Below are 26,634 nucleotides of genomic sequence, written 5' to 3' on the forward strand. Positions count from 1 at the left end.
GAATACCTCTTAGCCTAAGATGAATAGAATTCACTTTCTAAGTACATTTTCACAGAGAATAATATAAAAATATCAAGTCAGTCATCATAGAAGATGCTAAAACTGCCAATTACAAACAATGGAATAAATAATATGGTAAACAGAGCTTCCATGAAAAATCCTTTGGAAAACATTAGTCTTGTGGCAATTTACCAATTATAAAGCAATTAAGTAAAAGGATTTGGCAACATTAAACAGAAACAAGAAATTTATTCACCTGATAAAGCCATAATAATTTAGGACTAACAGTGGATGAAACTGAATTTTATCACTCAAAAACATCTGATATCTTTGTCCTCCAACTGTATCAAATTCTCTGAAATGCATGTTTCTGTATTAATATTAATTATGCATTTGAAACAAATATCTCTGGTTTTTAGATTTAGATTTTTAGAAGAATTTTCTAGCATGCCACCCTAAAGTCAAAATATAAGCCCTCTCTACCATCACCACCCTATTCCTTTCTGAATCCATTTTGTGTGTGCTCTTGCTTTTTAAAGTGGAAGTTCAATTATTTGCTATATGGTAGTAGATAGCTACATAACAGCTTTAATTAAATCACAATAAATATGGGAAGATATACTATCATCAAAATTATGTCAATGATCTAAAGAAGTGGGTTTCCTAAATAATCAAACTTAATAGTTTAAATATCCTAATATTAAAATGACACTTCATTGTTTCAAGCTAAAAGGCATGAATATTACTTTAAATATTTAATTTATATGATGAAGAATTATTTTTGTATAACACTCTTTCAAAGACTTGTTCTCTCTAACCACCTGACTGGGCAAAATTTTAAGCAGGATATCAATTTAATAATATTTCTCAATCTACACAGGGATAGGTGATGTCAAAACTATCAAACCTTTCAATAAAGAAACACAATATTAAAATGGAATGTTTTTCAGAAGTTTATGTGTGAGAAAATTGTAGCTACCAAGAAAAAAGGACCTTGACCACTGCTTAGTTTACAAGGTGAATAAAAGGGGGCAAATAGCAGCATAGCTAGGAAAACATAATTACCCAGGATTCTTTGGTTCACTGTCTCGTGAACTTCCTCCCTTCAGCTTTCTAACCAGCTTCTCACTGCTGCGTCTAATTGAAGCTCGAAGTTTGCTAAAGGAACCACTGCGCTTTAAAGATCCAGTGCCATCCTGAAAAAGATGTGAACAAATGTGAAGCTGCCAAGGGTTCCACCCTTCCAAGCCTCCCCCAGCTAAAGCTGAATGAAAATATTTCACCCCATTCTTGAGCTGTTCTTAGTTGTCGCAGGTTAATGATCACTATTTCCTGTCAGTTTTCTAAATGATTTACTTCATTTGCAAGTAGACTTTTTAATGCCTGGCAAATCTAACTATTTAAGTGATTAAAAATAATCCATGATCCTGAAAAGACTTGTAACCAAAAAATAAAAAAAAAAAAGCTTATTCACACCAAAATAATGATATCTAAAGAGAAAATTTAAGGACATTTCTGTATTAAGACAGAAAGGACAATACATAAAAATTATAAAAGAAATAAGGAAGCTTCTAGGAATACCATTAAAATTCCACTTTAATTAAAATGTAGTCACTAGGTTCAACAAACAATGTAACACCTAAGACATTTAAGCCCAATATAAACAAATTACTTCCAATACTTCAATCCGAATCCAAATACTAATCTCATGAATATTCATGTAATGAACCTCATAGAATGATTTTGTTAAATACAGATTACAAATGCTATTGTCCCCCAAAAGACTCATTCTAGATACGACCAATAAATTAGCTTTCATATATAATATGGAAAGATCAAATCTGAGTTCAGCTTTAGAAGTCACAATTTAAATATTTTTGCTTGATTAAATTTCTACCTTTCAGGTATAAAAATCAAAACCACATAGCAAAGACTTGATTTTTATTCACAAAATCAATCATTTAGTAAGTTTTAGCAGTAACTATCTACTACTTCTAGAAGCCATACAGTTTTGCAAGAAAGGAAGAATACTATGAAGCAGACAGACACCAAGACGTAGGTCAGTTGGAGTGAGTTTATTAGAAGTTAGAAAGACAAAGATACACAAATCACTGAACACTTAAAGATTAGTAGAGAAAAGCATATCTGCCAAAATTTCACACAAAGACTAAACAGCAATGCTACTTTAGAATAATCATAAGTGAAGACATCCATAGTTCCATATTGATGTTAACCAAGTTATAGGTCTCTAAATACAATTTAAAGCACTTGGAGCACATGCCTTACTTTTACAGTTTAGCAATTCTCAAAAGGTCACCATCATGCCATTTGAATAATACTTTGTGTGATACTTTTAACTACCTTTTTTTCATAGTGAACAGCTAGTCGTTCTTATTTTTTTTTAACTCATGTTACACAGTAAATGGTTTTATTAACACATTTTATAGTACTAAATACCTATCTGGTAAAGCTACACATGTACAGAAATAAACCTCCAAAGAGAACAACAGCACTGAAAGGAAGGGCCAGTATACACAGAAGTGTAGCTCTGACAAGAATCATAGAGGTTTGCTAAAAGCACAGCAGTCAGTACTGAAGAGAGAAGTTAAAGCTTGACGATGGAGCACGCCCGTCATGCAGGAGACAGTATAAGAATCACAAAAGGCATCTAGGCCTGTTAGATAGAAATGAAGAAAAGAAAATCTGAATGAAACTGTTTAAAAATTTTGTTTGTAAAAGTTTTCTACTTAAAATAGCTTTGTTTACAGTATTTCTAGGTCACAAAATCTTTAATTCTTTTTTAAAAAAAGATATTTGGAATTACTTTTATCTATTACTGATGTTTTAATATTAGATATTCTAGGCATGAACCATTGTCTATACTTTTAATCCATTAACTCCTAATATTAAAATAAAAGTAAATCCATTTAATCTATGTAGAAAATTTTCTTAAAATAAAGTTCTGCACATGATCATACTTAAAGAGTGACTGCAATGAAAAATCCTACGATTTAAAAAAATTTAAAAAGCTAAAAATATGAAAGGAGCACTCATTTAATTTTTAACTTTTGTCAGAAATATTTTCTTAGCTATTCATTGCAACAAGGGGGATTTTTTTTTTCTGTAAACGAAAAGCATTTATATTCCTTAAGAAACTAACAAGCAAAATGACAACTCTAGGAATCAAAGTTCCATTGATCTGAATATTTTTAAATTATTTTAAAACATTTTAAAAGATGAACACAGAACTGATAAAATAAAATGAGCTATAAAATTAGAATTTCCAAAAGAAGAAATGTGTCATTGGTCTCTATAATGGAACAAAACAGTCAGGGGCAAAAAAGCCCTAGACAGAGTCAAGAGACTTGAATTCATTTGCTAGCTCTGACTCACCATGGAACGTTGAGCAAGTCATTTAACCAGCCCGAGCTTCATTTTCCTCATCTTTAAAATGGAAAAATAAAACTTGTTACCAACTCCCCAAGAATGTTGGGAGGACAAGAAACATAAATAAAGCTCTTGCTGTTCTTCAGGGGAAAAATTCTACTATAATTTAAAAGTATTACATAAACAATATTAATTCTAATTCAGTCACCTTTAAAAAAAATTGAACCATGAAGTAGTTCTGCTTCTAACTTTTCATAACTAGATAGTCAATAGTATAAAGCACTCCATTTAGAAGAAAAGAACTTGGTGTTTAAAAGAGTGCTGACCTAAAAGGCTCGCATTAAGTCTTGGCTGACATGTCCCCCATCATTTTCTCATAAACTACCCTTTAATGAAGTTGTTGCTTATATCTGGGACACTTTGTGCCTGAGGCTAATAGTAAAGGAACAAAACAGTTTATTTAGCATTTCATTGCTTAAGAAATGTTTATTGATTGACACATTAGTTACAACATAATTATGACTAATGTCCTGAAGAGCCTTCAGAAAGTGCTTTGCAAACTGAAAACACTTACTGGAATGTGAACTAGTATTATAGACTCAAACATGTGTGTATATAAGTCTACATAAAATGCTATATATACACATAGGTATACATTATAAATACATTTATATTTATAAAGTTAAATTCTATGTGTCTAATGTTGTCATTGTCAATGAACACCTTATAAATAATTACAATCAAATACCTTGAATTCTAAATAAAAACTCTAGAAATGTTGTCTTTCCTCTACCTAGAAAATTAATAAAACAAGGGAACTCTATTAGCCAGAACTCTTTAATCAGAAAGAAGTCCCAGAGCATACTGGTTACTAGGATATATCTTACTAAATTTTATTTTTAGGTGCTACCCCTACCTACAAAGAGATAGTTAGAGAGGAAATAGAAATAGGAAATTGTGGGTTCTTAATTTCCATTTCTGATAGCTAGATGAAAGACAACACTTTTAATTTACATAGAATATGATATGTAAAATTCAATATGTTCAACTGTAATTATTTTACTAATATTCATGGAATAGTAAGCTTTAAACATGATCACTAAATTTTATTCATAAGCCATCCCAAAAAGATTGCTCCATTATTACTTGTACACATAAAGGTCTGCAAGCACATTCACATTTTATGTGAAACATCTTTCCAGAAATAAAGTTTAAAAGTAACTGTAATCAAGAATATTTATTTATATACTACTCTGAGAGGATCAGAAACAAGGGACAATGAAAAAGCAAAATAAACCTATCTTTTTAAATGATTGCCTTTCAGAACTTTTTTCAAGCAAATTACATATTAAATAAGCAAAGAATTATAATCTCAAGTTCAAGCATCTTTCCCCCCCAACTCAATAATGAGATTTACTTAGAACTTAAAATCTCACAGAATAAGCTATACGTCTTCTTAAATAAAGGAATTATTATTACAATGTTAAAAATGTGGGTTTATAATACATCTCTATGTAAGCAGATGCAATCAAAGAGTACTCATGTACATATATTTATTTTATGTTCTAATTTCCATTCTTTGACCATACATAAGCCATTTATTTGCATTTTGTCTGAATAATAACATATGTGGGCTCAAAATTTTACATATATTATTAAAGGCTTAAAATATCCCATTATTTCCTACCATATTCTGGTCTCACAACTCATCACTTATCACCTTTACTGGTGGAGGAGCCATGTTGTCAAAATATGATCGACCAAGTGGACAATAATAATCAAGTTTATATAGTGAAATCTTAAAGTAACATGATGGTATTTACTGCAACTTAAAGTGAATTAACCCAAAGCACAATGCACCTGGAATGTATTTTATCAAAGCTGTTGGTCCACTTAGAGAATAAAGGGTCAAGAATATTGCCTCTGAAAAGAAAAACATTGTATTAGTTTCTGATAAGAGGAGTTTACAGAGAGGACAAAATAATACCCAAATATAGTACTGCCAATGGTCCTAAGTTGTAGAATGAAAAGATTTGAAAAGAATTAGGAAGAAAATAGGAATCCATTTAAGAAGATAACCATTCTTTACTCATCTGAAAATTATAAGGATAACATTATTATGTATAATTTTAGCCTGAAATCCCAACTGACAGGCAAGATATTGTAGCCTGCTCCTCCAGTAAGGAAAGATCCCATTATGCAAAAATAGCGATAATGATGATAACTATTCATAGAAATAATGAAATCAACTCTCCTAAGTTAAGTAATTTCCAGTCTTAAAATTATCAGTAACTTTATCAGCTCATTTTCAGTCTAATATATGACCTAGAAATACCGTTTCAAGAGTTAAGAACTTCTATGAAGAATATTAAAATCTACACGCATAACTTTTATTAAGCAAAAAAGAATCTTATTTATTCCTAGTATAGAAAGGCATGCAAATAAAACAGCATATTATAGGGAAGAGTACAGTACACAGTTCCAATAGCAAGTGGACAATATTTAAAAACTACTCAAATATTTTCTTTTGGGGCCACTCTATGACAGATGTGAGGGTATCAAAATGGATGCTGATTGATTGTCTTGGCACTGAGAAAAACAATGCCAAGGAAATGCCAGCCAAGCACAATGATGAGAAAATTCACCCTGCAATTTCTACATGATGGATTTTATGAAAATGTCCTTTAGAATAATCTCTATCAAAATGCCTTAGATACATAATATCCTTATAAATAAATGGAATCATATAGTAAACAAATTAATATGCTAAAATCAAAAGAAAAAATGGTTAGAAATCCATCACTAAACCAATGTGGCAAAAACTTTTTTACAGAACTGCAGTTAACTAAACTGCACCCCTTTTCTTGAATATGCAAAGTTCTTGGCATTACAATGTAGCTTTTCTTCAAGACAACAATTGGACACATTCTAGCAAATCCTACAATGAAACATTACCTCCTGATGCAAATAAACTCAAAAACAGCTAGATATAACTTAAAACTGCTATCATAAACATTCTATAGATAAGAAGCATATGAAAAGCCACATCTGGCTTCTTTTTAGAATACAGACCTGTAGTGTAAAAGGATAAAATGAATTTCAAGTAATATAATGCTTTTCATAGATATTAAGGGTTCCAAATATGTTAATAGTTTCTTCATACTCAGCATATAAGATTCATTTCAGATATTCAAGTCTTGAGTTTTTAGAAATCTGATTGCTAAAAAACTAAAACTAACTCTATTAAAAAACTAAAACTAAAACTATGGCATCACAATACTTTTTTCCTATAGGAATTGGCATTTGGATTAAATGAGTTAATGTGAATACAACTCTTTACATGATATAAATGCACCCTTCTGGATATCTGTCTCTCTAAAATGGAGAAAGATGAACAGTATTTTTAGACTGAAAACATGTATAAAGAAAAAGCAGTCATTTGTACAATTTAATTTATGAATTGATTTTTCTTTAATGTAAAGATTCAATTGAACAAAATTCATAGCAGAATAAGCAGTGAAATAAAAATACTGAAGATAGTGATAAAAATGAGCAAATAAAAGCAAACTTACAACTCCTAATACTAAAATGAACCTATATTTTATGGATTCTGTTCTAAATAACCAGGACACTCAATCAGCATTTAACTACTCATAGTTAAGCCCAAGCTTTCAATTCCTAAAAACAAAATTATCATTTCAAACTGGTTTAAATGAATAACAAATTGAAATAATAACAAAAGTTAATTAGCAAAAGGAAGACTTTAATTTTTCTTAATTCTCCTTTGATTTTAACAATGACTAAATCCAAAATAAATGAACTAGAAAAACTATTGGAAAAAATGCTAATGGAAAGAGAACTACAAAGAAAGCAGATTTTGTTATAGCAGCTTAACTGCCTACATTATACTTGTAAACTGTGTACTGTACTTACCCCATTCCATTCTACGCTCATACTCACTTCCTCCCCTCCATCAGGACCACTCTCGTACTTTACCACATCAACATTGAGACTTTCTCGGCTTCTTCTTTTTTCTATGCTCTCAGGGTCATTTAGCACTTCAGCTACTCTCTGTTTGTGAACATTGTCAAGACCCTATGAGCCAGGCAAGGGGAAAAAGGATTTACATTTCAGCACTAAAATTGTACTGGAAAATTTCCAAAATCTAGAACTTCTATAATACATAATTAAATTACCATTAACCCTACATTAAAGCATAAGTCAGAAATCAGAGGTGATGAAAATCAAAGACAGGTGAAATGAACAGAATGAAATGAACATTTGACTCTGGCCTGGATTTAGGATACTTATTCTGTTAATAGAAATGTATAACTTGGACAAGGTCTCTAAATTCTCTGACCCTCTATTTCAATATCTTTCTATAACATTATTTGTACTTCTACTCATCTCAGTTATAAGACTCAATGAATGAATATGAAGTATTAACTATTGAGAGCTCTAGATATGTCATCTATCAACTTTATCATTTATGTACCACTTATACCTAGTTAATTCGATTTATATATTATTTCTATTCATATTATATTATTAAATCATATATGTTACAATATTTATGCATTTTTATTATATATAATATTTATTTATGTAAATTGTCAAAGAAGGAACTATACTACTAAAATAAAGGTAAAATGAATGCATATCTACATTTCAATTAATAGCAATTTTATAACTTCAATTTTTTGTAAGCAACATAATGCTAAAATGTTCATTTTACATGTGATAATTTTTAATGGAATTTTAATTAACTAGTATGTATGGTATTATTTTAGGTTTAAAAGGGAATTTAATTCAAAAAAGCTTATATAAAATATGATTACTTATCTATTTTAATGATTTGCTTTACTATAAAGGACAAGTGACATAATGTCTACTTATTTCTCTAAATATTCTACTAACAAGAAAAGAATGTATTAGGAATCAAAGGCAATATAAAAACAAAAAAAATCTCAATTTAAAAATGATTGAGAATTACAATCTATTGTATACCTTTTTTGATTCATCTCACAAATAACAAGAATGGTTGTTTTAATATGCTGGCATTTAATAACAAATATTTATTAAATGCTAGGTTTAATGGATGATATAACTAATAATTTTAACACAATTCATAAATTATGGAAACACATCATTGAAAATCAGAGGCAGAAGAGATCTTCCCATTTCATAAAGGAAAGAGACAATGTTAAGATGACTTGTAAAAGGTTATTGTAAAATACCCAATACTGTGTGACACCAGAACACAGGTCCAGTGCACTGTTTACTTTATCATATTATTTATAGCATAAATTAACCCACTTGCTTCTAAGGCAATTTTACCTCAGATTATTCCTTCTATAAGGAATTTGAAAATTCTGTAGAACTTTGGCAATTTAAAAAAAAGAAAGGAAAATCAGGATATTTATAACTAAATATCTCATCATATCTAATTCAATGAGTGACTTTCTTCCTTCTAAGTATGTTTGAAAGAGAATTGGATGCCAGAACAATCCAGAAATAAGCCTCAATATAAAATGAAGATTTTAATTATAAAAACCAATAATCCAACAATAGACATTTTACTTTTATAATTTTTTCTAAATAGAACATTCAGAAGATATAATAATAATAAATGATGATAATAATAAATGATTTAGATCTGCCAAGTACTTTATAAGTACTATTTCATTTGATCCTCACAATGACCCTGTGAGGTGGGAGTATCATCCCAATTTTACAAATCAAGAAACTTTGGTAACCAAAGGTTAAGTGATTTGCATGGCTAGTCTGAAGCTGAATTTAAACTTTCATCTTCCAGGGTCCAGTGCTCTATCTACTATCCCAACTACATTAAAAGTTTGATGAACATAAAAACGAAGAACATGGGGGATTTTAAACTTACCTGTTTTCGAGACCTCATGGCTGCTTCCTCTAATGTTTCAGCAGCTTCAAACTTGCCTTGACGTCTATAAAGTGCTCCAAGGTTCTTTAAAGTAGTTGTCACAGTTGGACTGTAGAAAATTGTTTCAGAGATTTAGAATAGAAACTAAAATATAAGTTCCAAAATATAGTTCTAAAATACATACAAAATTTAATTTGCAAACTACTAAAATTATATTTCTAGATTATTTGAAAATTGGTAAAGATTTTTGGAAATTTCACCTTTCTCTAGAAACTCAAATCTATTTGTGATCTAAATTATGGGCCATACATTCACATATTTAATTTTTTTTGAAGATGTTTCTCAGCATTGTATATAAATAATTCATAGTTGGCAAAACAATCAAAATGCAAACACTATTATTTAATGTTTGAATAACTTAGCACATAGAGTTTTGGACATAAAATACTTCTTGGATTTAATTATATATAAGATCATAAAAGTCAAATCAATTCAGTAAAAACATTAAACCTAGAATATGTGAAACAGACCATCATATAAGAAGCATTTAAGTGCCTACTATGTGATAAGAATGTAGAAGACAAACTCAAAAGATAAAGATGAAATAGCTTTTGCACTCAAGGCTTATGTCAGGAAGACAATAACTTATGTTTATGCATATAAACATATATGTTGTATAGACTCTACAATGTACATATGTGAAATAAACACAAAATAGGCCATTTGAAAAGTTAAGCCATTAATAGGTATGGGGATGAGGATCAGGGTTTCAGGAAGATCAGTAAAGGCTTTATGTAAAAAATAACTTTTGAATTGAATCTTTAAAGAAACTAGAGAGGAACAGGTAAGGAGGCTAGAAAATTTCCAAGATCTAGAATTCTTTTCCCTGCAATAAAACAATACATGTTTATAACACAAGGAAATTTTCATATTCTACCATTAACCCCAAAATAAAAGCGTAACTGAGAAATCAAGAGCAGGTATAATACAATGAAAAGAATGCCCAACTTTGAACAACATATCTGAGTTAGGATCTTTATTCTATCACTAAGGATGTATAATCATACTCATATCCCTTACTCTTTCTCAGCCTATATTTCATCAGCTGTTGAATATTACTTATTCTTATCTACTTATCTTATGGAATTATGGGGCCCAAATAAGAATGAATATGAAGACTAATAATTAGGAGCTGCAGTAATAAAGTGAAAAAACATGAAGATCTGAGCGAAAGTAGTAGTTTTATGAATAAAAAGGAGGTATATCCAAAAAATTCTGTCAAAGGGAAAAAATAATAGAATTTGGAATCCACTGGACACATGGGGGCGAGTGAGTGAATAATCATGGATGATAATAGGGTTGGTATGGTATTACATTTGGCAGAAATAGGAAAATCCAGAAGAGAAAGACGAGTTTAGAGGAAAAGTAATGAGTTCTGTTTTGGACAAGATACCTAGATATCAATTTGAAATGTTCAACAGATAGTTTATGATGAAAGATTGGAGATCAGGAGAAAGACTAGGGCTATATCCATACACATTCCCGACATTGCTGCCCAAGTCATTTTCCTCAAGTGAGATCTGACCATGTCATTCTCCAACTTAAAAACGTCTAATGGCTTCCTGTTGCTTCTAGAATAAAATATTTTTGTTTTGTTCAGTCATTCCCAGTTGTATCTAATTCTTTGTGACACTATTCAGGATTTTCTTGTCAAAGATAATGGAGTGGTTTGTCATTTTCTCCAGCTTATTTCATAGATGAGGCAAACAAAGTGAAATGATTTGATCAAAGTCACATACCTTGTAAGTGCCTAAAGGCAGATTGGAATTCAGGAAGATGAGTCTTCCAGATGTTAGGTCCAGTACTTTTATCCACTGGGCCACTTAGTTGAAGGATAAAATATAAACTTTTTTTATTTAGCATTAATAGGATAAGGGGAACTTTGAAAATAAAGTGGTAAATAAAAAGCTGGAGACGGTGTAATTGGGGGTCACAAAAAATTCAATCATTCTGGAGAGCAATCTGGAACTATGCCCAAAAGGCTATTAAATTGTGCATACCCTTTGAACCAGCAGTGTCATTACTGGCTCTGTATCTCATGGAAATTACAAAAAAGGGAAAAGGATCCACATGTGCAAAAATTTTATAGCAGCTCTTTTTGTAGTTGCAAAGAATTGGAAAAGGAGTGGATGTCTATCAACTGGGGAATAGCTGAACAAGTTGTGGTACATGAAGATAATGGAATATTATTGTTCTATAAAAAATGAGGAACAAGCTGATTATAGAAAGGCCTGGAAGGATTTACATGAATTGATGCTGAATGAAACAAGCAGAACCAGGAAAACATTGTATACAGTAACAGCAAAATTGTGTGATGATCAACTATGAAAGGTGTAGTTCTTCTCAGTGGTTCACTGATCCAAAGCAATCCCATAAGACTTTGGACAGAAAATGCGATCTGCATCCAGAAAAAAGGAACTAAGGAAACTGAAGTAAATCAACACATGCTATGTTCACTTTTTTCTGTTTTTGTTTTTTTCTCTCTCTCCCCATGTTTTTTCCCATTGCCCTGATTTTTCTCTCCCAACATGATTCATAAAGTAGTGTGTATTAAAAATAAACTTACGACAATAAAAAAATAAAAGAATTTGGGGGGTCACAATGAAGATTTAAAAAATCATTTTAGGAAGGGTGATATAAGAAGAGAGAGAAGTATTAGAGGTTATCAATTTAGTTTTTTAAAATTTCAGTTTTTGACAATGAATGTAAAACACTTGTGAGTGACAGAGAGATCAAATACATGACTGTCCCCTTTATTTAGCTGAGATAGAGCAAAGGATAGGTCAAATGATTTAAAGAGAACAAGGAATTAGGATATATGAGTATCCAAAGGGACATCAAAATGTATATTTTAAATGTTCCCCATTAGGGAAAGATTTGGGATAGACAAGAAAATTATGCGCTAGGTTAAATTCTTGAGAAAGGTGGGAGAATGACTTAGAAACTGTCAAATACTGTTAAAATGGACCAAGATTGGATGAAAAAAAAAATGTGGATATAGCAAAGCTCAAAGGAAAGGCTGATGAGTGATGGCTGTAAAATAATGAATGGAAGTAGTGGGGAGAGGGGCACAAAAAAGTATATAAAAACAAAGTATACAAGAAGTTTATACATTCTACTTCAGGAGATTCAACACAAACACAGGAAAATTTGGCAGAACACTCTAACAACTTGGGGCTCAGAAAAATTTTTGTTTAAAAAATAGTATCTTGAATGAGCCATGAAGGAAATTAGGCTTCTAGGAAGCAAAACTGAGAAAAGAATACACTGTAGACAATGTATACTATAGTATAAATGCAGTGATAAGAGCTGGAGTGTTGAATTTGGGAGAGTAATCCAGATTAGCTAGAAGACAGATGTGATATAGGCATAAAAGAAATGTTTGGAAAGGTAGATCAGACCTTTAAATGCCAAGCTGAGAAGATTACATTTAATGCTTTAGTAAAAAAAGGCCTATATTTTATGAATATTATTTTAACTGTTTAAGCAAATGACAATAATCTAGTTAAAAGATGACAATAAGAATGATAGTCATATGAGTGAAGAGAAAGGAAAGGTTATAAAGAGATGATGAGGAAACACAACTACTAAGACTTGGCAAATGAATACAGTGGGAAGGAGATCAGAGAGTCAAGGATGACTGAGCAATGAACCTTAGTAAAATAAACAGTAATTAGGAGTGAGTTTAAAAAGAATGATAAATTCCATTTTAGATTTGGCAAGTTTTGATTGGTGAGGGAACATTCATATGAAGATGAGCTGCAGGCAGCAAGGGATTCAAAAATGGCCCTGGGCAAGTCATTTAACTCCAAATGCTTCACAAACAAGCCTAAAAACAACAAAATAGCATAATTTGGGCACAAGCTATCATATTCAGTAATTGCTGAATAATATGTGTAATGATATGACATGACGAAAGTTATAAACAAAAATAAATACAAGGAAATAAGAAAAAATAAATGAAGGGATAAAAAGAAACATGGAACCATCACTAGAAATACAATGACTTCAACTACACAAAAAATATGTGTAAAGATAACAAAATTTCAGAAAAAAACGGAAGGATAAAGAAGTTTTTTGTTTCTTTGCTTATAATTTGTCAATATATACATTATAACAAATTTAGGCTTTCAAACGTTTCTTTTCTCAGCATATTTATTTGAACTTGGCTATGATTAACAAACTTGCTGAACTTCATGATGCTTTTTTTTGTCTGAGGTTTATTAATTTATAATTTATAGGGGCAGCTAGGTGGCACAGTGGATAGAGCACCAGTCCTGAATTCAGGAGGGCCCGAGTTCAAATCTGGTCTCAGAGACTTAACACTTCCTAGCTGTGTGACCCTGGGCAAGTCACTTAACCCCAGCCTCAAAAAAAAAATTTTTTTAAAAAATTATAATTCATTAAAACCACCACCACCACCAAATTGCCTGTGTTATCCCATCAAGTTTCATACATCTCTTTCTAACTTTCACTGCTAAACTTCTATGAAAAATCTGTTATATTCACTGTTTCTGCTTCTTCACTTATTCATTCCTTCATCCCTTGAAATCTGGCTTCTAAGGACAACAGTATCCTGAAACTATTTTTGAATATTGCCAATTATATCTTAATTGCTAAATCCAATGATGTCAGTTCTCAACCTTTCATAACATTTCTAAAATTTTTAACACTATACATTCCATCACTGATTCTCTTAGTTCTCCTCTTTCTTATTTCACTATATATGTCTTCTTTAGACTCCCATACTGACTCATCTCCTGCCCCTTAGTCTAAGTATATCCCTCAAGATACTTTTTCCTTCTCTTTGCTTTCATCTGTTGCATGAGGAGTCACATCTATACAGATGACTCCAAAAGCTTTATATCTAACCCTAATCTCTCCTCAACTCCCATATTATGGAATCTCAATTACCTGATGAATATCTCATCTCTAGTTTTTCAAATTCATTGTCTAAAACCAATTTACCAACTCCTTCCCCCCACTAAATTTTACTCTAACAAATTTCTTTATTTCTGCCAATGGCACCATTGTCGTCTTGTTGGTCCCTCAAGATCTAAAATCTGAGATCTCTGATTTTGTTTCTTCTATTGACTGTCCATATCCAATCAGTTTATCAAGATCTGTATTTCCACTTACTCACTCTCCCCTTTTCTCTACTCATACTTCCATTAACCTACTTCTGTAAAGGGCAGAACTCTGGAGAAGTATACTTGAAACAAGATGTTAACTCAGGAATTAAGATAATGATTCTCTAGTTTACATGTACTTAGTACTTAGTATAGTTCTACAAGTTGACCCCTAGAATAGGTGACACCTATTCTAGATTGACACCTATGATGATGTAATAGAGTATGTAAGAGCCAACAAGGACTGAAAGATTCATTCCATCTTCAATAGCTTCATGGTGGTTCTGCATTTCCTCCACTGAAATCAAGACCCATTTCAGAGGGCCTCCAGAAAGCTAGCCTGAGCCCCAGGTGAAGGAGACAGACTGTGAAGGAGCTAATAGAGATTTTGGACTTTATCCCTGACTATTCTCATGGTGATTACTCTGCTAAAGCGAAGGCTGGTTCCAAGACCTCCAGAAAGCTAACCAGAACATTATATATTTCATATCCTCAATAACTCTCACCTGGATACTATTGAAAAAATCTAATTCTTCTCCCTACTTCTAGTCTCTCATCTCTCTAATGCAGGGCTTCTTAAACTTTCTCTATTCAAGACCCTTTTTCACCCAAGAAATTTTTCTGCAACCCCAGGTAGGTAAGTATGTAAAAAAGGTATGCAAATCAAGTATTTACTCATAATAAATCATAAGTCTATGACCCATACACACATTTTCAGGTATGAGACCTCATATGGGATTGTAACACAGTTTAAGAAGCTTTGCTCTAATCTACCTTTTCCAAAGTTGCCAAAATAATCTTCCTGGGGCAAAGATTTAATTCCATGTTCCCTGTACAAAAAGTCTTCACTTACTAATGCCTCTACAATAAAATAAAAATTCTTTAACCCAAACTACAAGTTTGTCTCAATACACTTTTTCTAGCATCACTCCATGTTATATTATCTCATATACTCTTCTTCCCAGTCAAATTATGCTACCAGCTATTTCCTAAACACTCAAATACTGTTTCCTGTATCCTATGCCTAAAATAAATACCCTCCTCATTCCTGACATTTTTATTTCTCAGGAAGTAGTGTGGTACAATGGAAAAAAGTTGTCTTTAGAATCACAGGAAGTTTTAAATCCTGGCTTTGCCATTTACTATCTATTAAGAACAAGTCACTTAATCTCTTCTAGAATTCCTCCTCTACAAAAGTAAAGGATTAAACTAACTAAAGTATAAATCTGATACTATAATTTATGTACAATGCTTAGCTCAGATGCCACCTTCCCTATGCAATCTCCTCAACTTAAACTTTCTGAGTATTTTATGGCATGTAATTTTCTACTTTGTATTATTCTTGTAGGTGCTGCAAAGGATTTTAGATATCCAAAATATAGCACCAAAACTAGAGGGTTTTGTTGCTAACATGAATTTAAAAAAAGGAAAAATTTCAGCCAAAAAGATGACTCTTTTGCTTTCTATTTGTTCTGGGTTAAATTTATTTAGACACCAAGCCTTGGTTAGAAAATTCTAATCCTCTATCAATAATTTGGTATAAAACAGTATGATCTCAGTAGCAGAGAAAGAGGTTACAAAGGATGTTTTAACCTGGGATCTGCAAAACTGCTTTTTAAAATAATTTATTTTAATAAACAAACATCTATATAAAGTTTGTTATAATTCTATATATTTTATTGTAAGCATTTAAAAACATCATGAGACAACCAACAGGCTTCATGACACAAAAATAGCTTTAAGAATCTTGTTGGTTAAACAGAGACAAATTTAGGCTGGGAGTACTTTGCTTTTTTTCTAAATTGAGTATCATGGCTCAAAGTCAGCTGCCACTAAAGACCTATCAGCATGCTTTTACCCTTTGTGGGGGAAGACTTTAAAATCACTACACAATAGTGCTGGATTTGAAATTATCATTACTCCAATGTTTACAATTTGAATTCATAAAATGCTTTTTCTTTGAACTACTAGAACTCTAGATAACTAGTAAGAACAAACTCATTTATGGAAGCAATGAACCATAGTTTTGAATAAAAACAGATCCACAGAATACTTGAAATTGATTTTTAGAGGAGATCCTCACGCTACAATTACGTTTTATCCCCCCCCCCATCAAAAAAAAAAAAAATTCAAGGATTGAATCACTTAAAAAAAAGTTTCTGCATTTCTAATGTCCTGTATATATTGGGCAATCTATGTTTGTTTCACTTTCAAATTACCAATTTAATGCTGAGAAAAAAAATCTTTGAGATGATTAAAGTGTAATACTTGAAATATCTCCAATAACTTCAATTATAAGTTAATGTAAAACACACATACCTATCAACTTTGCAAGCTTTGTACCAGCCACCATACTCCCCAAAAGATGTCCCATCCTTTTGTTTTCCCTAAATTAGAAATGATATAACAATTAATCTTGAACTCACGCAAAGAAAATTTTGAACAATCTCAAAAAATGTTATAAACTTACTTTGCATTCTTCTCTCTCCTCAGCATGCATCCAAATGGGTTTATTTTCATCTGAGGGAGAGGAAAATCAGACATTAACTAAACACAACAGAGAACAATTTAATAATATTATAATGACTTCAAAAGGCATTCTTTTTTTTATGAGGGAACAGATAGACAACAAGCATAAATAACTACTCAACTTTATATTATACTTTAAGATTTATTACAAAGCAATTTTCTCATAACATCCCTATGAGGTAGGGAGAGAGGAAAAAATGGAAACTGGTGGTAAAATAAGTGATTAATAATCATAATTACTCATTTCTGCCTTTTGGGAATCCTTTATTTTCTTAAAAACACTGTATAAATAACACATTCTACATAAAACCTTCTTTGCTCCTTTTACCCTAAAATTTATCTCATCTTTATTTGGGACACATTTTGCATATCCTTGTTTACATAGTGTATTCTCCCCTAACTGATTTAGACTTAGGATAGAAGTGGCTTCATTTGTCAGTATAGCCACAGAACCCAGCACATAGTAAGCGCTTAACAAATTCTTGATTAATAAACTGTTTCTATGGACTCCTTATTACAAAAGTTGACATTTTAAAGTCTGCCAGCTTGTAATCAGAATTCTGAATGAGAGGATCACATAATTAAAGAAATACACCTTAAGATATAGCTAACCAAACCCTCTCATTTAATAGAAGAGGAAAGCTGAAACAGAAATTAAAAGTCACTGGTAGTAAATGGCAGAGCTGGGATTGAAATGCCAGTACTTTGAGACTACATATCCAGTAATTTTACCCCTAAACCAAGGAACTTAATGTGGGGTCCACCAATAGAAATCTGTGTATAGACTTCAAGGAGTCCATAAACTTGGATTAGGGGAAAATATGTCTTTATTTTCACTAACTTCTAACTGAAATTTAGCATTTCCTTCAATTATGAATGTAAGCAACCAAAATTATGCTGAAAAAAGTTCCATAAACTTCATTAGTGTACCAGAGACCATAAAAAAGCTTAAGAACTCCACTAAAATATGCTGCTTCTACATTGTTCTTATCTTATTACATACACACACACACAAACACTTTAAGAGAGGAAATATATTTTGAAAGTACAGATAATAGTGTTACATGGGGCAGATAACATGATTTATTTTTATTTTGTATATCAAATGAGTTATCTTTACTAGTTTTGTTATCATAGTAAAATAATGATATGGTCATAATTTGAGCCCACCACTGTGGTCATATTAACATGACCAAAAAAAGTTCAATTGCTGATTTTCTTTCAAACACTAATTCTTAGGAGACAAATCCAAGTTACACAATTTAAATGAATGCATAATAAAACCCAAAACCCAAGCAACCAATATTTTCAATATGACAGGATTTCTGGCTACATTCTAGCTATTTTCAGGAGAAAACGAAAAGAAAACAAATGAGAGAATTAATTTCATATCAATAATTTATTTTTTTTAAATCACAACATTTCACATATAGCCTAAACCTTCTGTAAAATGATCGCCTTTTTGAACTCCTTACACGAAGAATCAAGGGTCTGAAGGAAAGTGTATCAAATCACAAGGATTATGATCTAGAAGAGAGAGGGATCAGAAATCACAATGCAATTAAACAACAGTTTTTGAGTCAGCTGCATGCAGAGTCATTTGGGTCAGCTGCACAGTCAGAAGAATAAAAAACTGTTATCCATACAGGAGAAATTCAGAGTTTTTTTTTTTTGTAAAAGCAAAGATTGGAAACAAAGTAGGTAGAAGCATTGACTGAGGAATGGTTAAACAAATTGTAGTACACGAATGCAATGGCATCTTACCGTGCTGTAAGAAATAACATGTCTGATAATACAGAGATGCAGGGAAATATCTACATGTATTGATGCAACGTGAAGTAAGCAGAGACAAGAAAACAATACAATGGTTACAACAAGATAAATGTAAAGAACCTCACAGGTTACAAATAGTAAATTAATAACATTTTAAAAAGATCAAACATTTAAGTCATCCAACTTAGCCCTTTAGGAAGGTGAGAGATGTACAGGAGCTGCTCGCTACAAATTTTCAGATTTTTTCGATGTATTGATCAATTGTGCTTAATTTTCTTGGCCTTTAAAAAATATAATTTGTTATATTTATTTATTATTCTCTGAGAGGGAGAGAAGAGATACAAGGGAAAACTAAGATGTAAAAAAAGAACATATTAAAAACTTTTTTTTTTTTAAATAAAACTGTTTCAGTGTGATAAAAGTCTAAGATATGAAAAGCCTTGGAATTTGTCTCAAAGTAGCAATGGAGAGCATCGGATTTGTAAAAATTGATGAAAGGGAAGGCACAATGCTTAAAAAGATAATGACAGTAGAAACAAGAAAATATTGTATACAGCAACAGCAGTATTGTTCCAAGAATAACTGAATTACTAAGTCTTCTTGAGTATTATGAACACTCAAATTAATCAGAACTATAAAGGAAGATGCTATCCATGTTCTAATAAAAGAACTGTTAAATATAAGAAAACTTTAGAAGTACTGAAAAGCAAAGCAGCTTTGAAAATGATATGTACTGTATTATATGCATATATGTATATGATATGTATATATTGTATTTAATTTATACTTTAACATATTTAACATGTATTGGTCAACCTGCCATCTGGGAGGCGGGGGGAAAGAGGGCAAAAATTAGAACAAAAGGTTTGGCAATTGTCAATGTTGTAAAATTACCCATGCATATGTCTGGTAAATAAAAACTATTAAATAAAAAAAAGAAAAAAAAGATATGTACTAGTTATTAATTTTTTTTAAAGCAAACTGTGAAACAAGTTCATGGTTGTATACAGAATCTTCTTGTGCTATGCTATGTATATGGAAATGTTCTTTTTTTAATTTAAGTTCAATTTTAAAAAGAAAAAGAAATGTAGGGGAAAAAAAGTAATAATAGGAAAGTTAAAATGAGATCAGAGACTGAGATGGAAATTAAGACTGTAAGAAGTCATTGATGTGATCTAGAACACAGTCTCCAAACTTTCTTTTTTTCTTTTTTTAATTATTATAGCTTTTTATTGACAAAACATTTGCATGGATAATTTTTCAATATTGACCCTTGCAAAAACTTCTGTTCCAACTTTTCCCCTCCTTCCAAGCTTTCTGATCATATACTTACATCAGTTAAAAAAAAAAAAAAAATTGAGGGGGCAGCTAGGTGGCGGCAGTGGATAGAGCACCAGCCTTAAATTCAGGAGGACCCAAGTTCAAAATTGATCTGACACTTAATACTTCCTAGCTGTGTGACCCTGGGCAAGTCACTTAACACCAGCCTCAGGAAACAAACAAAAAAAATATTGAGCATGTACTCTCAATATGTAAGCATATTACTTGTGTCAGAAAATTTGTGGGCATTTATTTATTTATAATTATATATTTATAATTAATAATTAAAATTATGCACATATAATTACTGAACTAATAAATATGTATATTATAACACTTACAGAAAAATAGAAGTTTAAAAAGAACAAAATAATGCAGTCAATAGGAGCCACTGGAGTTAGTGAGTTTAGGAGAGGTATGGTCAGAACTATCTTTTAGAAAAATCCCTTTGGTTCTATGTGGCGTAGAGGGTGTCAACTCCACTGATAATGGCAACAAGTCCCCAATTCTGTTGAACTCGATTAAATGAAATTGGGAAATATTTGCAAAATAAACATAGAACAGAACACAGATAATGTAAACATATGGTTTTCTAAGTCAATACATGGCCTGCAGGAATCTTTAAGTACAGCTGAGTGGCCTCCTTTTCTATTTAAATTTAACATTACAGATGTCTATAATAGATAAGAAAAGACTAGAAGCAATGTGGTTTATAAGAGATAGTTATATAGATAAAAATATTATTAATCAAAGTTAATCCAAGTTAATTTGTTTTAAGACTTTACTACCCCCTCTTAAAGTCATTAGTGATTTTTGTCAATGTTACAAAAATCATTGGTGGAAATTGACACTCGTTTTTTAAAATGATTATTTAAAACAGCAAACTCTATTGTATTACATCATAAATGTAAGTAAATTTCTTACCATCTACAGAGCCAAACTCTCTCTCATGAGCTCGAGTGAGAATCTCCTTGTATAATGTTTCAGCCTGCTTGAATTTCCCTTGCTTCAGATAGCATGATGCCTTTATATAAAACAAAATAGAACAGGCATCCCTTAGGCAAAACTGAAATATATCTGAATGTATATAACTAAAAATTAAATTACTGAATGGAACTCTGGTAAACTTTTAGTTCATTTCCATGTACGTACCAAGTTATTTTTTGTTTTGGCCACATTGGGGTCATCTGGTCCCAATTTTGTTTGGTAGATTTCAAGGGCTCTCTGATAATAATATTCTACCTCCTCATACTTTCCCTGGTTCTGGCAGAGTAAGGCCAAGTTATTTAACTGTTTTGCAACATCTGGGTGATCTTTCCCCAAAACCTAAGAATAAAAACACATAATGTATGAGAAAAACAATTCCTTTTCTGCTAGAGTCATCTAAATTTTATCAGTGTCAATTTAAGTATTTTTATACATTTATTCCTTCCAATTTGTATTTTAAAATTAAACACCAAAGTACTTAATATTTGATTACTTTCTATGACTCTATTTGTATGACACCATGATAAAGATATCCTTAATTTTATATTATAATGGGCCCTTTTTTTCTCCATATCCAATTCTCCTTATATCGCCATTAATCAATTTAATATATATGTCAATGCTAACTATACATAAAATGGAGATAAATAAAAAGAAATAAAATGATATGGAAATTTTATTTTTTTCACCCTCTGGAACGCTCTGTCCCAGAAACGCTGTAGACAACTCAAATCCTTTAGAATTACATATTTTTAAAATTATACTATCTCATATACTAATAACAACACTAATAATATACTGTTAATCTTTTTGAACAAATAATTATTTTGCTATCAAGTTTCTTAATATAAAAATTTCCTAATTTTATAAATTTTTAAATGTTTATTACTATTGATAGTCATTCTTTCCACCTCTTAAACTCTTCTGAATATTGATTTTTTTCTTTAAAATCTTTTCTAAAATAAAGCCAATTCCTGAAGACTTATGTCTTCATACTTCCTAAACATCTACCTTATCCTAAACTGCTCCCCATTCTTACATTCCCATACCTAGTATTTGGAATACACTCCCAAGGTTTTTAAGCACAGTCAATTTCATAATTTACTCCCCGTGCAGAATCCGTAATGAAAGACAGTAACAATGCTGGGGATCTGTGAACATTTTTTTAAATGCAAGAAAAAGAATACAATTCTCAAGCTATCACAATGTACTCTGGTCTTTCCTACCTTCTCTCTGATCTCCAGGGCTCTCTTACACAAAGGCTCAGCTTCTTTGTATTTTCCTCTTTTACCATAAAGCACTGCAAGATTATTCAAAGTTGCTGCCACCTATCAGAGTATGAAGATTAAATACAACAAAGCTGACCAAAATTAACTTGTGAAGACAATAATAAATACAATTCAGTTATATCCTAAATATACAGTGGAGGACTCTTAATTGGATAAAAGGATACAATTTTACTTTAAATACTTAAATTTTAAAGAGCAGCATTTTCTGCTTTAGTACACCAAAGGAATATATCCAATATGAAACAAATATTACATATATGTCCAGAAACAATAAGAGTACTCACTGTAAGTTATTGAGCATAATGAAACAAATCATAATGAATAGAATGATCTCAACATTATATTTTGCTAGAAGCAAAACAAGAAGTACAAATTCATGGGCATTTAGCATTGATTTAGAAGGGAGAAAATAAGTAACAATACAACTTTTAGAATTTTTTTCACAAGTACATGCAGTTTGATTTAGAATCAAAAATATGGTACTTGGTCCATTTTGTGTGATACATTGTTTTAAATAGATTACATGTGCACTTGATATATGGCAAATATTAAAGAATATTAAAGACTTTTAATTGGTAATTAATAAAGGAAGGGCTCCTACCTTTACCATCTAATGAATAGACAGGTCTTAACCCTTTCCTGTTGAGTTTAATATTAAAATGAGTTGAATAAAGCACAAGGCAAATAATACATCAAAAGGGTTGAGGAAAAAAAAAAAATACAAACCGCTGGATGATCTTTGCCCAAGGTTTTTTCACGGATAGCCAGTGCATCATTTAGTAGATTGGCTGCATCTTTGTATTTATTTTGATCTCTAAATTTAAAAACAGACATTAACTTTTATAACTCACTCAGATTTTTCTCAAATGACTTTGTAAGTTGGGATGATAAAGAAAAACAACAAACAATTAAAAAAAAAAATCAAGGTCCTAACATAGAAGATAAAGCATATACAGCTCAATCTTTCATGTCTGTTGAAGGTGCTAAGTTTTCTTGGGCAATATAGATGTCACTCCTGGTGAAATCACCCAAATTCCCAGAGTTTTTGCTGCAATGACTCAGTATCAACATCAATGACTAGAACTGATCTCTAACCTTAATCACATTCCTCTATCAAAGATCAATATGAAAAAGTAACAGATGTGACCAGTAAATGGAGTACAAGTCCCAATAGACTTATTTCTATATAATGCCACATGGGAACACAGTAAATATTTCTAAGCCTACTTGTATAATTAAAAGAAAACTAACTCAAAATCTGTACATATCAAATGGACTTTTTTGCCACTCAGTTATAGATTATCTGAATTTTGTATATTTTGTATATTTATATGAAAAACTATTTCATGAAAATAAACATTTGGTAAGTTAAATTTTTAAAATTTAAGATTTTTTTGGTTCTGGTTTATCTTTTTAACAGTTCCTAAAATTAAAAGATAAAACAAGGCAAAAACCTAACACTTATTTTTAAAATCTAACTTATTAAATGTTTCTATGAAACACTTATTTTTGCAAATACTCATTTTTGCAGAAAAATATTAGAGCAAATAATAAATATGCATAAATTTACTTTAGTGAACTAGTTGAGGGAAGAAATTCTGCTATGAGTAATTTCTAATCCATCTCTATTTGACCACAGGGCAGGTCTTCTTTCCTTTTGGTTTTTTTGTGTGTTTGGTTTTTGACATAAGTTAATTTATAAAAAAGAGAAGACATTAGGATCATTTATTCTTTCTGAATCAAATTGAGTTTGCAAAGCACAAAGATTATTCAAAATATAAATCAGAAGAATATAAGATAAGCTTATTTGTTTTAAAATATATCTTAAAGTTTTTTTTTTCCCCCTTTTCTAACAAAGACACTATGCAGATGACTACAGAAACACTCACCTATATACCAGAGCCAAGATATTGAGCATGGTGGCAACATCAGGGTGATCATGACCAGAAGTCTTCTCAAGATCTTCTAGTGCTTGTTTGCATAATGGTACTGCAACCTCATATCTACCTTGGGAAGCATACTGAATAACAAGGTTATGAAGAGTTCTAAGCCGCGCTGGAATTTCATATCCTCCTTGTTGGGCAGCAGCAGCTGCACTGCTATGCTGTTGTTGAACTACAAAAAAGATGGTGGTTAGTTACAATTATTTTTAAAAATTCATAATCCAATCAAGAAAACAATTATCACAATGAACATGATGAGGTAAGAAAAGCTGGTTTGCTGAATTGATGCTGAGTGAAGTGAACAGAATCAGAACAACATATACAGTTAACAGTAACATTGTACAATGATAAATTACGATTGACTTGGTTCTTTTCAGTATTGCAATGATCTAACACAATACCAAAAGTCTCATGACCAAAAATACTAACTATATCCAAAGAAATAACTATAGACTCTGAATGCAAAGTGAAGTATTATTTTTACTTTTTTGTGACTTCTCTCTTTTGTTCTGTTTCTTCCACGTGACTATGTGGAAATGTGTCACCATGAATGCACACATATAACCCATATCAAATTATTTGCCATCTTGGGGAGGGGAAGGAAAAAGAAAAGAGAGGGCAGCTAGGTGATGCAATGGATAGAGCACTGGCCCTGAAGTCAGGAGGACCTGAGTTTAAATCTGGTCTCAGACACTTAACACTTCCTAGCTGTGTGACTTGAGGCAAGTCACTTAACTTCAATTGCCTGAGCAAAAAGCAAAAAGAGAGAGAGAGAAGAGAAAAATTTGGAACTCAAACTCTTATAAAAATAAAAGCTGAAAACTATCTTAACATGTAATTGTAAAATAATATTCTATTTCCCAAAGAGAAAGACACAAAGAGTTCAAGAATAAAGACAACTACCCCTCTATCCCCAAAAAGAATCTGGTTTGTTTTATCATTTAATCTTATCCCAAAAATTAGTTCATTTGATTTTTTAAAAGTCAGTATCCCCAAAATATTCTGTAGTAATCTAAAGATGTCACACAAAATAAAACAGAACCCTATTATCATGTACAAACGCAATTTAAGTAGCTACTGCAAATACAATTGTTCCTTTAAAAATCAGTGTTTTCTTCTTTTTATAATTCTTCTACTTGCAACTTACTATTTAATGAAAAGTAACATGGGGCCAAAAAGAGCAGAATATAATTCAGAAAGATGAAGCCCAAGTCTTGCCTCTGCCACATATTTATAACTGTGTGAGTACAAGCAAGTCACTTATAATTAACTTATAACCTCTTAGTACCACAGGCAACTTTCTAAGAGAACCTAAGTTAACAAATAAAAGAGTAGAAGTTTCTAGACAATGAGTTGCCTCCATTAAAGAAATCACAGGACCAAAGTAAAATATGTGCATGTTTTTATGTCCATACATAAAAACTGTAACTATATGGCTATATCAAATTGATTTTTAAAGAAAAAAGGCAAAAGAGAACGTCAACTCTAAAACACCTACCCTATGGACTATAGTTCAGCTATTTATAAGCTTTTGATTCACAACAAGTTGTTATAGCACAAAGATGTGGCCCTGATTCATAAAGTTAGAAAATTTGCTTTTAGGAGGACCAAGGCTAAGGCAGTCCTTTACTATAATTCCTCTTACAAAGAACTCTCACTGTATAAAAGTAACTTTGAGGCCTTCACCCCACCCCGCCATAAGCATCACAGAAACTGGGTAGCAAGAGAGTTTAGTTATGGAGATCACAGAGATTCCTGCAACAGAGCTATCTGATTAAGGTCTCATATCTGTAGAGTTCCTTGACACAGGAAAATGAAAAAACAATTTTAAGGTATGCTTAATTAGTGATGTTTTAATATCACTTAATAATTATACTGGTCTTTAAGTATGGAAAGTCAAGCTGATTTTATAAAAGGTATGAGAGAAAAATAACTTATGATATTGGTGTGACAAACTAAAAATTCGCATACTGTGATTAAAAAGGGCTAGCTTTCCATATCCATAGGCAAGACAAGAAAGAAAAGCAAATTAACAAATGCTGAAATATCCCTAAAAAGAATGCTATCTATTCACACATAGAGATACAACTCTGTCCATGTGCCATGAAAAATCTAAGTATTATTTTACTTTATTTATATGATGTAACATGGTCATTTTAAGCAATGGTTCTCCACTGTGTCTCCAACAAAACTTATTATTTTGCACGCAACCTTATGAAAGATAAAATAATTTGACTTACTAATATCTAAAATGAGAAGTCTGGACTAGATGACCTCCAATATCATTTATCTCCTATGAACTTACAAGTACTAGCAAC

The 26,634-nt window shown here is 31.3% G+C and overlaps 1 protein-coding gene across 1 annotated transcript in view; it reads right to left on the reverse strand.

Moving 5' to 3' along the window:
• LOC141556635 (kinesin light chain 1-like) overlaps nt 1-26,634 on the reverse strand; it is a 53,658-nt gene that overhangs the window by 7,088 nt on the left and 19,936 nt on the right. Inside the window, 10 exon segments of the mRNA XM_074291069.1 lie at nt 1,066-1,196; nt 7,321-7,482; nt 9,287-9,395; nt 16,795-16,862; nt 16,946-16,995; nt 21,022-21,121; nt 21,250-21,423; nt 22,311-22,412; nt 23,100-23,187; nt 24,263-24,488. Coding sequence (XP_074147170.1) covers nt 1,066-1,196; nt 7,321-7,482; nt 9,287-9,395; nt 16,795-16,862; nt 16,946-16,995; nt 21,022-21,121; nt 21,250-21,423; nt 22,311-22,412; nt 23,100-23,187; nt 24,263-24,488 — 1,210 coding nt within the window.

The sequence above is a fragment of the Sminthopsis crassicaudata genome, chromosome 2 (genome assembly GCF_048593235.1).
Source record: "Sminthopsis crassicaudata isolate SCR6 chromosome 2, ASM4859323v1, whole genome shotgun sequence".
NCBI lineage: Eukaryota > Metazoa > Chordata > Mammalia > Dasyuromorphia > Dasyuridae > Sminthopsis > Sminthopsis crassicaudata.